Below are 15,454 nucleotides of genomic sequence, written 5' to 3' on the forward strand. Positions count from 1 at the left end.
GTGCTTCCATTATTGAGGTCTTATATAGTTTATATGGATTGTGTGAGATATCAGAAACAGAAAAAATCCAGTTGGTGAGAACAAATTCTGAACCATTTACATGTTACACAGAAGTGTTCTCCATTTTAATTTGCTCTTTATTTCTTCAACGGCCGATAATGAAAGCCTAATTACTGAGCATGTTTGACTCATATCTTTGTGTTCTGGTGTGGTAAAAACATTAATTATAATGGTTTGGTCATAGAAAATACATTTAATTTCATCTTCTTTCCAGTAGAAGCATAGAATGGTTTGGGTTGAAAGGGATGTGAAAGATCATCTCATTCTACCATGTCATGGGCAGGGACACCTTCCACTATCCCAGGTTGCTCCAAGCCCTGTCCAACCTGGCCTTGGACACTTCCGGGGATGCGGCAGCCCCAGCTTCTCTGAGCAACCTGTGCCAGGGCCTCTCTACCCTCACAGAGGAATATTTCTTCTTGGTATCTAATTTAAACTTGCTGCCTTTCAGTTTAAAGCCATTACCCCTTGTCCCATTGCTACATGCCCTTGGCACAAAATCCTTCTCCAGCTCTCCTGTAGCCCCTGTAGGTACTTTAGCATTACATGTTTTTTATGACAGATATTGCAAATCACTTTATTCGGTTTATTACTTTGGAATGAGTAGTAACTCATAACTGTTAAAAGGCATTGAAAGTTTCCTTTTAGTGTGTAATCTAGTGTGTAAGTCTTTGAGAGGTTGCCCAACAGGTTTAATAACCAATAGATGACAAATTTTACAATCTAACACTGCACAAACACACCAGGTCTACCATGAGCCCCTTTCAGTGGGGTTTCATGAAGGTAAAGGCTGGCCCTGAGTGTTTGCTCAAGGTGTGTCCTGCTATCTCCCCACAAAACCCAGGCTGGAGGAACAACCACCCATTCTCCTCCCCGCCTTTGGCTGTGCTGTAGCCATGCCAAGGACAGATTTCTTTGAGTGTACAAAGTCAAGGTGTTCACAGAGGCTCCAGCCTGCAAAGTGTATGAAGTTTCATGGAATAAGGATTTAATAAAAGGGAGCCTATGTCCATATGGAGCCACAGAGTTAGCCTAGATCTTCCCATCCTCATACCATGTTTGTGATGCTTATCAGTGTGTGTGTTTTAGATTCAACAGCCGCAGAAGGCAAGGAGCATCAACAGCTAAAGATATTTGTGACCTCATGTTTGTGAAACTGTTTGTGGAACTGTTTTGCACATGTTTCTCAGGATCAGAGTTGACTGGGACTTAAAACTGCTTGTAGCAACAGTAACGACCTCAGTGTTAGTGTTTGTCTTGTTTTGTTTTTTTCCTTGTTAGGACTTTGCAGGTTGGAGCACATTTTCTGGTTGTAGATAAACTCATGGTAGGAGAACCAATGGTGGTAGGTGAGAGATTTCAGCCAGTATAGGAAGCCAGCAGTGTGGGGGTTTCACAATTCCTCTATAATCTAAGATAAACGGAGAACTATTGTTATAATTTACTCACTGCCTCTGCAAACTTAAGTTAATAGTTTTTGTTGGCTTGGTTGTAGTCTTGGTTGTTACTTTTTGAACCTACAGGTGTTGGTTAGCTTTGTGAAGACTCTTATTGTTCCCCAAGTGCATTTTAGAAGCACTTTGAAAGTCAAGAGAAAAAAATTAGTAAGAAAAATGGGAGTATACTATGAAATTAGTTCCCTAGGCCATACCAAAATCTAGAGGTGTGTCAAACTTAATGGAAATTATGTGCTGTGTTGCATATTTTACTTCGTTTTCCAAATAAATCTGCATACGATAATTAAATGGTGAATGTTTCAGTTGATAAAAACTAATTAAGAGGTGAAAGTATAGCAATCTTTTAGTCACTAGGAGAATACAAGTTACAAGACTCTTCTTAATAAGGAACAAAACACCCACTGGATTTGAACTCATTACCTTCACAAAGCAAAGCAGATAAGGTTTTGACTATGCAATGCAGCCTTTCTTTTGGGTTTGGGAATTTGCAATTTTCCATTAATTACAAGGGCAGTTTAATATTGTTCTTAAGATAGAATGAAAAATACTATTACTACAAAAATATTTATTTAAAAAATAAGTAAATGGATAGATGGGATGGAGTCTGTACTTGAATACAGACTTGCCAGCCTGTATTTAATCATGACTTTGGCAAAGTGATACCCCTATACACTCTGGGACTTCAGCATTAATAATCTATAGGGTTCCAGCAAAATCTTTCAGGTGCATGGAACTTATGTCCAGTTACTAAGTCTGGACAAATGTCCACACCAGGGAATTTTTCCAAAATGTCCAAAACCAGAGAGTTTCAACAGTTTTTCCTTTTTTGTACCAGACCAGCCAGAATATACTAAACTATGAAAAGACTAAATTATCACTTAGTTTGAAAGTTCATTATGTAATTATTTCCAGCATTCTCAGCAGCCAGGTCTCCAGAACTATAAAGTGTGGTTCAGGAGACCAAAGAAACTTGGAATTTTATCTTTCAAATTCATCTTTTACAAGAGAGAAACTGGGGGAAATGCATTGGTGTACTCTTTTAAACATAATACTGATGTTCTTTTCATTAAGGCTCTGTAGCACTTCTGTGCTTGGGAACCAGCTCTTGAAATTGGCAGGGCTGAGGCCTTGACACAAGGTTTTCTTCGAAATTCTGTTCCAGCTGGATCAAGTTTTTAGCATTTGGAAACTCCACACATGGAGGCATATGGCCATTAGAAATGTATCACAGCAAGACTGTCTGCAAGTGAAATCTTTGAAAGTTCTTTGCACTGGGAATTTTCTGCACAGGGTTGAACAAGACTTTCCCCCAGCTGGATCATTACTTTCTTATTGCTCGAGGCAGCAGCAGGCAGGGGAAACAATGCCTTTCTCTCCTGAGGCACTGTCAGTGTGCCCCTGTGCCTTCTGGAGCCACGAGAGAGTTCTCACCTTTTGGTGCTCATGTTGGGGCACTGGAAAATGGGAGGGTCAGCAGCCAAGGGGGTCTGTTGATGGGTTTAGGAGAGGCTGAGGGAGGTACTGCAAAAGGAGAGCAGAGACTGGAGAATAATGAGATGGTCTGAAGAGACAAAGGCAACAATTAGACTGTGCCTAGTGCAAGATATTCTAGATGTGCTTGCAGGGGGATAAGGGCAACTGAATAGATGAACCAATGTGATTTCACCAGAAGCCGTTTATTGTTTACAATACAATTCCAGTTATAGATTCTCAGTTTTTGGCCCATGTGGGCACACATCTCTGGGTTGGCTAAGTCCCTTGCTCAAGAGGCAGGTTTGTCTCCTTCAGGACAGCTAATTGGGCAAATCTCCATCATCACATTGCGCCCTCTGGATCCAGGGTTTACATTCTTTGTGGACAGTTTCTCAGGTTCTCTGTTCTTATTTTAATCCTATTGCCTTCCCAGTAACCTTGATGAATTCCTGAGAGCTCTGTAAAACAAGACTGCAGGTGTCTTGTTATCTACAATGATTTTGGCTGGTACACAGAATGGCCTAAGTTGTGCAGATACATTGCTACGTGAGCTTAATGAGAGTGCAAAGGGAATAGGGAAAATTTGAAATGGAAGTTGGTAGAGTGAGGAATTGTTAGGGATCTAGAAAAGACTGGTTATGAACATGCTTGACAGTGTGAACACCAAAGATGTTATGAAGAAGAAGAAAGAATAATTGGTGGGTGCTACAGGAGAAGTGGAGAATAGTATCAAAAACTTTAACAGTAGAGTTTGGGACACTGAATGTGATATGAATGAGCTCAGGATATGGAGAGAGGAGGAGGAAAGAAATAAGAGGAGGTGCTCCATAAGGGAAGGAACAGGACTAAGCTATGGCTGTGTTTGAAGAATACCAGAATTTAGTACATTCTAGTATTGAATCCATGCCTGTTTCACTTGAGATGTAACACTGGATTTCTAAGTCTTTGGTGAATGCTTGCAAAATCCACTACCAATGCCTTTAGAAATGGATACCAACTGCCTTATTCACATCTACACAATAATGTTCTATTTGCCTCAATATCTATCTTAGAGAATTGTACTTGCAAGAGGAAGCTGGCAATTTTTTAGTTGAAAACTTGGTGTTTCATTTTCCTTTCAGTTTTTTTAAATTTTCCTTTTCAGTTAATCTATTGGCATCTGACATCCTGACCCTGTGAGAATTAAAAACCAGTCCAATGGACATTGCATAGGTTGGTTTGAAAGTGAAGACAAGGCTCTGTGCCTTGTGATCGAGTACTGGGCTGAACAGTGGAAACAAGTCCCTGCAAAAACTGGAACTGACCTTTGTTTTCAGTAATAAATCTTGAGGGGGTTTTTTTCTGCTGTTGTGTGACAGTAGTCTGGTTGGAAAATGAAAGGAAGATAGTATATCATGACTGGTTTGGTTGAAGTAGACCACAAATTGCAAGTTGTATTTGAATTAACTTGGGAGACTGAGCCTTAATGCAGAGGTGAGAAAAAAGCTGAGTGAGGGAACGAAGCAAACACAATTGATTTCACTCAGTGCTTCCAAATGTAAATAGAACAGAAACACCTTGACGCGTCCCAGGACTGCTGTGAGGACAAAGTGTTGCTTCAAGTGTCCTTTTCCCTGTTGAGTGAACATGGGAATATTTCCATTTCTCTTTAGCTCATTTGTGTTGCACATATGGTGTGGGATTCATCTCCCTTAGTTTCAATCCGTTAAACATGTAGTGAAGGAAAGAGTGAAGGAAAAGTTCCAAAGGTCTTTCTGTGTCTTATGAGCTATTTTAGAATGGAACATGCAGCACCTTTGGAGTTTTCTGTCTCTACATATGAAGGATGTTTAGGAAACTTCAGTGGAGAGATGATTGACTTTAAAATAGATGAGGTTAGGTGAGATAAATCCTACCAAAAGAGAATTTTACATTAAAAGAATTAGCATGAAAACAGTTATCCCACATCTTTCTCAAGCAAGACCTGCCAAGCATCCAGCAGTGGTGCTGAGAGCTGTCAGAACTGAGGGAGAGCTGTTTTTGCTCAGCCGTGTACATCTTCACTGTCCTCAAATGCAGGAAAGACAGTCTGGCATTATCCAAGCAGAACAGCAATTGTGACAGTCACGTAAAGAATATGACCTGTGGCACCCTAAATGTGTCAAAAAGATTAATAAATCAGATGTTTTAATCTAGTGGTTTCAACATAGGAGGGAGGAAAAAAGATAATGACACAGGTTACTCTTGACAATCCATTTAAAGATGTGTGTAAACAGGTGGATCTGTGGACTCATAGGCCTGCTTCCCCTGCTTTTGGGAGGTGTTCTACGAAGTAACACTTTGATTAAATTTTTTAATTTATGTGGAAGAGAAAAATGCACTGGTTGTGAATTATTCATTGAAAGTAAAACTTCACAAGTTGTATTGCCGTGTTGCAAGTGAAATTAAAAGGATGCGTAAAGGTATTGCCAGAGAATTGCACAACCTTGGGTGGATATGTGGTTGGTGTAAAGTACTGAAGGATCTTTCTCTTGGCCTTGAGGCAGGAGAGGTGGCTGAAGGAGCTGGTTGTTGCTGTACCTCAGCCAGGCTAATCACATTTTAAATATCCCTGGAACAGCTCTAAGTTGTGTCTGCTGCTGAACTGATTCCTTGATGTCTGGGACATACGGAACTAACAGTATGGAATATAACTCTATTTAGCACCTCATTCTGCTCTGTGCTAGACATAATAACATGGTAGCAGCAGATTTGATAATCTGCATATTTTATATCTGATATATTGGCTTTGTGCAGCCTTTGAGCACTGAAGAACATGGTGCAAGACAAATGTGTTATCTTGTTCATGTGGAGTCTTCCTTCAGTGCCCTGGCAATCTTCAGATGCCATATTTAAATATAGTGTTGGCCTAGTTAAGTAGAAATGCATCTAATTACTCCAGGATTGTCTTAGCCACTGTCATGCAATGTGTGAATTTTATGTACTTTAATCCACTTACAGTTTCATTTCTGTTTTGTCCAGCACTGTGCCAAGCTGAACTCTCGTTGCTTCAAAAAACCAGCTAGCACTCTAACAACAATCAACCTGAATATCTGCCAGTTTTGAATGAATATAAGTGGATAATTGAAGTTATTTGCGATAATTGCATATGCTAAGCTTTTAATTTATTTTTATCCTTTATTTATAATTTCTGCTTTGATTGTGCTTTGCTGCACTTAGTGCAGCTGAGCATTGTCTGACTGGGTTGCAGTGGAATTTGTTTAGTTTTCATATGGCATTAGTTGGAAGGTGGATATCTATCTTAAGCCACAAGCACTAGGAATTTGAACAGCACGGTTACAGGCACTAAATTATTTTGGTGCATCATAGTCACAGCAACAGTAATTCTAGTGCTAAAATTTCCTAGAAAATACCACACAGCTGAGGAGAACAATCTGGGATATAAAATACACTGCCAGGCTTTCTGAAAAGAGGAAACCTTCTGTTTGTGTTTGTGTGTCCCCACCCTCAAGGACTGAACAAGCCAAACTGCCAGTCTGGTATCACTGGCCTGTTGAAAGCCTCGTGTGTTCCTGAGAGGAGCAAATATTCCTCCAAGGTCAGCATCAGTGTCTGATGCACCTCCATGGGTTATGGAAAACACGTGCAAAGCTTTCTGTGATAAAACCTTGAGATTGGGAAGCCTGTTTGCACATCAGGGCATTCATTGGTATCTGATATGATCCTGGGTTTGGGCATGGGAAATAAAAGTGAGACTGAGGAACAACATCAAAATCTCTCTTGGCTTCTTTACCTTGTCTGCTAAATGAGCTGTGAAAGGAGCAAGCCCCAGAAGTCTGAAGGAAGTAAGGAGGACCTGCAGCAGAATTAGCACCATGCCAGAATATTACCTAAGCTCACTTAATGATAATAAATCTTGTTCTCTCTCAAAACTGCCTGGCCTTTTCAGAAGTTTTCAAAGCACCTGTGGCCTTACAGGTTTCCTGGAGAGGAAACCCCCTTTTTCACATCTGAAATGAACCCCAAAATGGGGAAGTCACAGGAAGGTACCTGGGTAATGTTTTTAAAGTCTAGTGATCTATTGCTGAGTGCTCCCACATGCACGGCGTAGGCTTCTCACGGAGAAGCCAGTGAAGAAAATTGCTCTGATGATGGAAACACAATCTCACTTCTCTCCCAGGAATACTTTCAACTGCTGAACTACGTTTAAATAGTTATCTGGCAGCACTTTAGGAAATATTTTTGGCATATTCACAGCTCAATTACTATAAAGTTTGATTAGAAATTAGACATCCAAATCAAGAGTAAGGTTAATAAAATTGCACTGAATAGTTCACCTGAAAAAGGGTAACTATTGGTACTTGTAAGTATTTTCTGTACACAGAAAACTGATGTTTTCAGAATGCTGCTAGTTTTCGGCTGGTAATGTACCAGAAACCTTGCTACAAGATATGAAAGAAATAAGGTTGTAAAAACAGGCATAGGTTTTCCTTTCTTGTTATCTGCTGTTTTCCTTAAAAAAGATCATTATATTTTATTAAGACAGAAATCTTGGTTACAATTCCATACATAAGAGTCAGAGAGACAGGCTTGTTAAAGTTACACAAATGATCATTATTATTTTTTCTTCCAAACCACATCTCAAATCAGCCTCAGAGTTTTTCAGTAATCTCAAACAGATCGGATGCCTTGGGAAAAATTGAGAAAGTTTGTTAGGGTTCAGGACTATTTTTTGCTGTTGGTTGAATGCATTTAATGCTAGAATATAAGTGCAGCCTACAGGTTTGTCTACACTTCTTTAATGACTGTGATATGCCAGTGCATTTTTTGAATGAAATGTTATTAAATGGATATTATAGAATGTAAACTATTTATATTATGGACTGAGATGGTACCAGTACCTAGCTGATGCTAGTTATAATTAAATTAGAGCCATCTTCTGTCCTTTTTTTGTGATTTCTTACAGTTTGGTTTTGAAGAGCAATTTTGGGAAGCATTTCTGGTTATATGTGTTGCAGCTGGTTCATCTTAGAAAAACAGAAAGGAAACAATGAAATACAATTTTTTTTTCTTTAAGATTTCATAGCTGAAAAGAGAGAAGGGCATAACTTCAGTCAGCATTTATGGATAAAGATTAATAACCCTCCACAGTTCAGGGGTTCAGAAACTGTTTCAAATTTGGTTATGATTATGAATTTATTTAACTTCAAAATGGGATTCTAATGAAGGAAAAGCATCGAGAAGTAATTTGAAACTCTTAAAAAGTACATGAAAAGAGAAAAGGTATCAGAAGCTAAAACAGTTACTCTACCCTCTGAATCTTTGTATGATTTTTTTCTTCAAATTGTTATTTGCAACTTTTATTTTCACTTTTTTTTCCATTTCTGTTCCTTTCCCCCCTTATTTTTTGTTGGATTCTTCTTGCGCCTCATCTATTCAGTTTCACCTTTCCTTTGCTCTATCTATAACAACCAAATTTGAAAGAGAATTTATCTGAGAATATCAGTTCACTGAAATCATAATATCATTTGTCAAGAAAATTACCTTGTTAGTTAATTTGAGAGATAACTCAGTGATTTATTAAAAAAAAGTACTGTGAGGTAACAAACATTTATTTTTCATCTATTTTTCTGTGTTATTTATGATATCAGTACCATTGAATATACAAAACATTGACATTTTGTTTTGGTGCCTGTTTTGAGGTTTTTTGTGGTTCTGTTATTTGTTCATTTCCTGCTTCATGCCCTGTTTTTATCCATGTTGCATTGTGATATTCTGGGACAGGCAGTTCATCTTTCTCATTGGGAAATTTCTAAGGATTAGTTCCTTAACTGGGGGGACATCAATTGACCTGTGCCTCAGAACACTATAATTGCTTTATCTAAAGATTGTGTGCTGCCCTTGACCTGCCTGTTCATGTGCACATAGACACTTTTGCACATTTAGGGCTAATTTTTTTAAAAGCACCCTTGAGTGGTGTGAGTGTACCAATTCTCATTCTGTGTTCATAATTCATTCCGTGTAAGTGCATGCAGATAATTCAAAATTCCCTTCAGAATAACCACATCTTGGGAAGCATTTATTTGCTACAGCAAGGACTTGAGAGTATGGCTACTCAATTGAAAATATATTGGCATTTCTATTAAGAGTGTCATTATAAATATTAAACTAAAATTGCTAATCATGCTAATCTTGAGACTCATTGCTAGATAACTGTTTAGTCATTAAAATATTTTAAAAGGGATTTTTTGCCTCTATATAAAAAAGTTGCCATATTACATGTAGTGTTTATGTTTTTGCCTGCAGAGTGTTAAGGAATTTCTTCCATTGTGCTTTATCCCTTTGGGGACCTCTTTAAAAAAAAATCCAACCAAATCCCCCTCCCCCCCCAACCCCCCCCCAGCAAAATCCCATGAAACATTTGCATTCAATTTCTTCATTCCAATATAATTTGTGTATATCCAGTAATATGTTATTTTGTGGAGTTGGGCTGATTATTGGCTTTCCTTTTCTCTAACTCTCCTGGATTTCTCATGGTTTCTTTTATAATGGTGTTGAGATACTTAAAGCAAACTGTGGTTAAGGTCTGATACATAGAAAATGCAGCATATGTTTGTATTTTTTTCATTTCGGGTACCAAAAGTTTAATTTTTTATTTAGTTCTGTGAGGGCAAAGCACAAAATGTGCTTACATATTTCCTTCTATAGCTTCAAGGAAAAATTTCTGTCAGTAGAAACTTCACTTCTTTGTCATTAAGTTGCTTGTAGAAAATGTTGCTGAAATGTACATTAAAAAAAAAAGTAACAACTGAAATCTTAATGAATAATTCAATGAAATATCAAGCAGTACTTTTAAATTCTGAGCTGCCCTTGTTACCAGATGTTTCTGCTATTGTCGATCTTATGCTTCTCTCGTTATTTGTTACATGTGGGGATAAATCTTAGTTTAAATTTATTTCACTGAGGCAAAGATGTAATTGAAACACATTGGGATCAATACAAACTATATAAGAAGCTGTGAATTATTTTTCTAGCCCGCTAGGTACTAATATCTAATATCACTGGTATCTCATGAAATACTATAATAATTTTTCTTTTGATGATTAAGTAAGTATTTCAGCACAGAAAGAAAACCATGGTTTTCCTTTCCTTGTATTCTTTTCTGTATGAAGAATTTTTTTATCCTTTCACTTTTTTACTCTCAAACTCATCAGTCATGAATTTTTATAACAGGTGAGCACAGAGTAGTAATACACCTACAACTTTATAATAAAGGAAAACACATCTGCAGTAATGCAGAATTAGAGGGGTTATTTTACATAAAAGGCCTTTTTCATGCTTGAAAAATGAGGGCTGTATTTATAAAATCCTTTCTGCAGGTCGCTAGCATGCTGATTAAAGATGGGCTTCTAAGAATGTTCAAATGTGTATGGATTTGTTTCAGTTACTACAAGACTTCCCCCTCAGAGGGGAAAATTTGTGTTACTTCCCTTTTTGGATTCCAAAGGCAAAGATTTGTGGCTCAAATGAACGTTCACTAATGTTTCACATTGCAAGGTCTGTTCTTGGTACTATTCAAATAGTACAGGAGTAGTGGGAGCAACGACACAAGTTCACAGTTTCACGTTTGAAATGTTTTTCCATGGATCCCCCTCCTGCAGCGGGTTGGGATGTGTTGTTATTTTTGGGTTCTTTTACCCCTGTACGTAGCACATTTTGCCAGTTCAGTTCTGGTTTGATTTGCCCAGTGTTGGAACCAGTTCAGTTCAGTTCCAGTCTGGGATTGATTTGCTGTGACCAGCTGGGTTTTCATGGGACAAGATGTTTAAAGCTGGAACCAGTCACATGTCAGGGAGGCACTCCCAGCACAGGGCTCTGGGAAGGCAGCCTTTTGCTTCTCTATATCAGCCGAGGTATCAGGAGTATTTCCAGTGTTTAACTGCACGTTTGAGATTGTAATTCTGCATCAAAGAAAAGTCTGAAGAGCCCCCCCATGGGATGTGCCGGGAGGGGGCAGAAACCCAGCAGAGGCCCTGGGGTTTTTGGGACTGGTGCTGGCTGTGGGTGAGCAGGAGATGGGATGGAGCAGCGAGGGAAGGCTGGGATTTGCTGCTGCTCTGCAGACCCCAGCGAGCACAAACCCTCCCTGCAGCCACCGCAGCACTGCTCAAACTGTCAGCATTCTGCTCAACCATTTGTTCTGCATTGGCAACCAGAAATATTTTTCTTGGTTCAGTTTCCATTATAGCTCCAACTGTATAGCAATCAATATGAATTCTGATTTCATTTTGATTTATATCCAAAGACTTGATAAATGTGCAAACTGTTATGAAAAGGGAGAAAAAAATGTGTGCATGGCTGCCCACTCTGCATATTGTTAATGAGAGTCTGGACCTTGCTTTTTGATGGAAAAGATCTGAAAATATCTGTGCGTACCAGTGTCTGATAGAGCAAAGAAAGTAAAAGGCACAGAGTATTTTGTTTGATTTTGGCTTGTACATATATGAACGTTCAGGTAGATTAAATGAAAACTAGAAGGAGTTCCATGGTTAAAATACTCTGAAGTATAAAGAACCCTGAGTAAAACCTTAGAAAGGGTATAATGTCATTTCCCAATAGAATATCTGCAGCAAAACTCTCTATGAATTAAATGGTTCGGGTACCTGTGTTTTGGTGCAACTGTGTCTTTTCCCTGTCAGATGATAATGGTGAGGAACAATAACTACTACAAGGAGTTCTGGATATTGTTAAGAGGGCAAAAATACTACCGAATTGCTGCCATTCAGTAAATGTTACTTCTGTAATTGCAGAAAAATCTTGTGATAATGTACAATGTTGAGGTAGTATTTCAGTCTGCTCGGTAAACAAACCTAGGCTCTAATTTTCTTATCATTTATTGTTGATGTGTAATTTAGAAATTAATTTTTATGTCAGTTTTCAAGTGCATTATTAGGGAACACCTCCTATTTTAATGTTAAGGAAGACTGGAAAAGGGCTCCTATTTGCAAAATAAACTCCATGTTAAATCAACTATATTTTTTGTTCTCTCAAAAATAGTTTCAGAATGGGAGCTATAGGAAGCTAAACACTGGTGAAAAAATAGACTTTTTTATCTCTTTATTTATTAATAAGTGAGCTGTTTTTAGAGTTTTTACCACCAACTGTGTGTACTGAGGGTTTAAAAACTTGGTCCTTTATTTCTTTTTTAAAATCTGGATCGTATATTTCTATTTAAAGAAGTATGAGAGCTGATAAATTGCACAATGCTCAAACAATCTCTGTTTTTATACCAGGTTATAAAGTTGTTATCCATCATTTCAAAAATCCTTTTTTTTTTTCAGCGTCTTGTTGAAGCTGCAGAAGATGCTTATCTGAAACATGAATTTGACGCTGACTTACAGGTAGTAAATAATTACTTTCTTGAATGTTTATCATCAGAGTTTATATAATGCTTTATACAATAGCTTGCTTGAAGGGCTGCTGTAGAAAGCCAAGCATATGTGTAATAGAAGGATGGAATTGTGAGAAATGACCGTCACTTTTAAAAATTTCAAATTACTAAACCTTAACAAAATACAAAATACAACTAATGACTGAATAAGGAAAAAGGGCATTGCGCTGGGATGCCGCCATGTGGTCCTGTACAAAATGGCTGCTCTGCCTTTTATGGCCCTGGGGGGGTTGCATCAGCCAACCCTGGCCCCTCCCAGAGTCTGCCAATCAACGCTTCCTTGCTATCCATTGGTGGACGCTGCTTTCCTGCGACTCGATTGGAGCTCAGGGGTTGCCATGCCACGCCCCCTAGCAACAAGCCTGCCCCATTCCCAGCTGCCCCGTGCCAGGGGCTCCTGTACCCGCCCTTCCCTCCCTGTGCGTGGGACGGCCCCGGCTGTGGTGCCCACAATCCGGGGAGGGAAAGGGGCCGTGGGGAGAGCAGAGGACATCCAAACAACAAACCACAATGATATAAATACACCTCAATAAAGCTTCTCTTAACATACATGTCGCAATTAGACACGAAAATAAAGATGCTTGACTCCAGCAGTTAGAAGACATCAGAAGGCTTTATTGCAATTCCTTTCAGCCTTTTTATAACATGCTGCGCTAAAAAGGCACACCATTGGTCCACCAATGGTGGGCACCTCTCTCCATTGGTTAAGTAACACAAACAGCACCTGGGAGAGAGGTTGTTATGGGAAAGGAATATTGTTTGCCCAGAAATGTTATGGGAAGAAAAGTTATTTACACAAAGCTGCCTGAGAAAGGAGAAACTGCTGAAAACTTTCCCTTGGGAAAGCCAGCAGTTCTCAGGCTTTAGAAAATCGGGTCCACACATATACACAGTATTCATCCCTTAACTGTGGGAGCCAATCATCCCGTTACTCATCTATAGCAGAATTAATGAAGGCTGGCTCAGCATTTTGACAGGTTATGTACTTAGTGCTTGTGTGTTGGGACACCAAGCAGGTGGCTTTTACTGTTTCAGAGATTTCATTTAAATTCCCTTGCATATCTGTGTAGGTCACATTTTCAAACACAGCAATTAGCCTCGTGTTGTGTCTCTGCAGTGTGCTGGTAAGGAACTGGGACCCACAGGGATGGGATTAGCATGACCTTGATTTGTGCAAGTGGTTTGTGTTTGGATCTGTGTCTAGAGCAGACGCTGGTTTTTCCTAGGAGCCCTTAGAGGTGCACCACTGTTGTGTGTTGCCTTTAGGCATAACACGGGAGGGAGCAGCACTGTGGCAGCTCACAGCTAAAATGTTTTAAACAGAAGCCTTTGCCTAAATAAGACACATATTAAAAAAAAAAAAAAAAAAAAAAAAAAAAAAAAAAAAAAAAAAAAAAAGAGAGAGAGAGAGAGATTGACTTTAGAATCCAGGTAATTTAACCTGACACTGAAACTTCAACAGAAAATCTTACTCAATGCTTATATGAGTAAATACCTCCTTACCTTTAACTGAATATCCATGGTTTCTTGAATGCCGTGTTAGGTGGAGTTTTGTCTACTTTGCCTCTACCTAGTTTTAATTTTAAAACCTTCTGTGAATATTTGTCATAAGACTGCTTAAATTTTGGGCTTAAATCATTTAAGGAAACAGAGACTTTTTCCATAGAAATTTTCCAGTACATGTATATAAGAAATAAACAGATCTGTAAAGTTTTGTTTTCAGGTTTTGTTGTGGCTACTTCCAGTAAGCAAATCCCACTTTTTTCTAATGAAAATATGATGCAAGTTACTGATTTATGTGCAGAAAGGAATAAAAAATAGAGTCAACTTATCGGAACCAAGCATAAAAAAATTGAATTTAGAAGGCTGTGATATTAAGATCTCTCAGCCCAGGTCGGAGTAAGGATAAAATGAGTCCACCGAAAATGATAATTCACATTATTGTATATTCGAGGAGTGCTGGGTTCTGTATTCAAGAGTTTTATTATACTCCAGCCTTGCAGAGGTGTGCTGTGCTTCATTCTGTTGAATTTTAAGCCTTGAAGAAATAGGAACTATTGTCTGAATAAATCAGAAACACACTTTATAGAAGATGTTTTAGAGGGCTGCAGTAAATGCTTCTTCACTGCAGGACAGTTCTCACTTTGACAAAGTCCTTCATTTGCCGAGGCTCTGGCAATATTAACACTTTCAGGAAGCCAGTTAAAAGCCATTTGTGTCAGCAGCATTAACAGGACAATCAAATCTTTGTGTGGAGCTCTGTTGTTTATTACTGTCACGGTCCATTAAAGCTAATCAATTGTTAATCTTGGTTTCAGCGACCCCTTTGCAACCCTTTCTGGGTGATTGTTGTTCTTTATCAAAAATCTCATAATACCATCTGCTCGATAGAAAGTAATGGCCAGGATGATTTGATAGTGTACATTCAAGTAGAGGGGGACAGAAGGCTTATATAATGTGCAATGTATACAATTCTGCTATCAAAGAGGAATTTTTTGGCATTTGTGTTGCTTTGGCTGATGTGTGGAAGACAGGATTTAAATGCTTTGAATTAGTGATATGTGATACAGCACCAGCTTGTGCTCTTTGTACTCAGATATTCTGGAAATTCAGAAACCACATAAAGAAAGTGTTTTTTTGCTTTGGATAAAGATAATACAGAGGGTAGCATCTTCTGGTAGGAGATGTTCTATTAAAAAAATCCCAAATAAGTAATATGTAATTTTTGTTAACTGAAAATTGGCCTCCTGATCTTTTACTACCTCTGTGCTTGAGAGTGTGTTTCCTAAGACGTGAACTGCTTTGTTATGGTTCACAGAAACACTGTGGTGAATTTGGTCTTCTGTGTCTTGAGGACAGCACAGACAATATTGGTTTAGTACATAAAAGTGATAAAGGGAGAAATAAAATGATATTAATATTTTTATTGACTGTATAAAAGCACCAACTTAAAAAAAATAATAACTGTAAGAGTTCACCTTTTAGACTGCTGGTATTCTCTTCAGCAATGTTGAAACTCTATTACTTTGTTAGA

At 38.4% G+C, this 15,454-nt stretch overlaps 1 protein-coding gene across 1 annotated transcript in view; it reads left to right on the plus strand.

Moving 5' to 3' along the window:
- The window catches only part of CACNA2D3 (calcium voltage-gated channel auxiliary subunit alpha2delta 3), a 406,564-nt gene that overhangs the window by 113,187 nt on the left and 277,923 nt on the right, over nt 1-15,454 (plus strand). Inside the window, exon 4 of the mRNA XM_063411460.1 lies at nt 12,311-12,370. Within this exon, the coding sequence (XP_063267530.1) occupies nt 12,311-12,370 (60 nt within the window). The remainder of the gene's footprint in view (nt 1-12,310; nt 12,371-15,454) is intronic.

This window comes from Prinia subflava, chromosome 14 (genome assembly GCF_021018805.1).
Source record: "Prinia subflava isolate CZ2003 ecotype Zambia chromosome 14, Cam_Psub_1.2, whole genome shotgun sequence".
Taxonomy (NCBI): domain Eukaryota; kingdom Metazoa; phylum Chordata; class Aves; order Passeriformes; family Cisticolidae; genus Prinia; species Prinia subflava.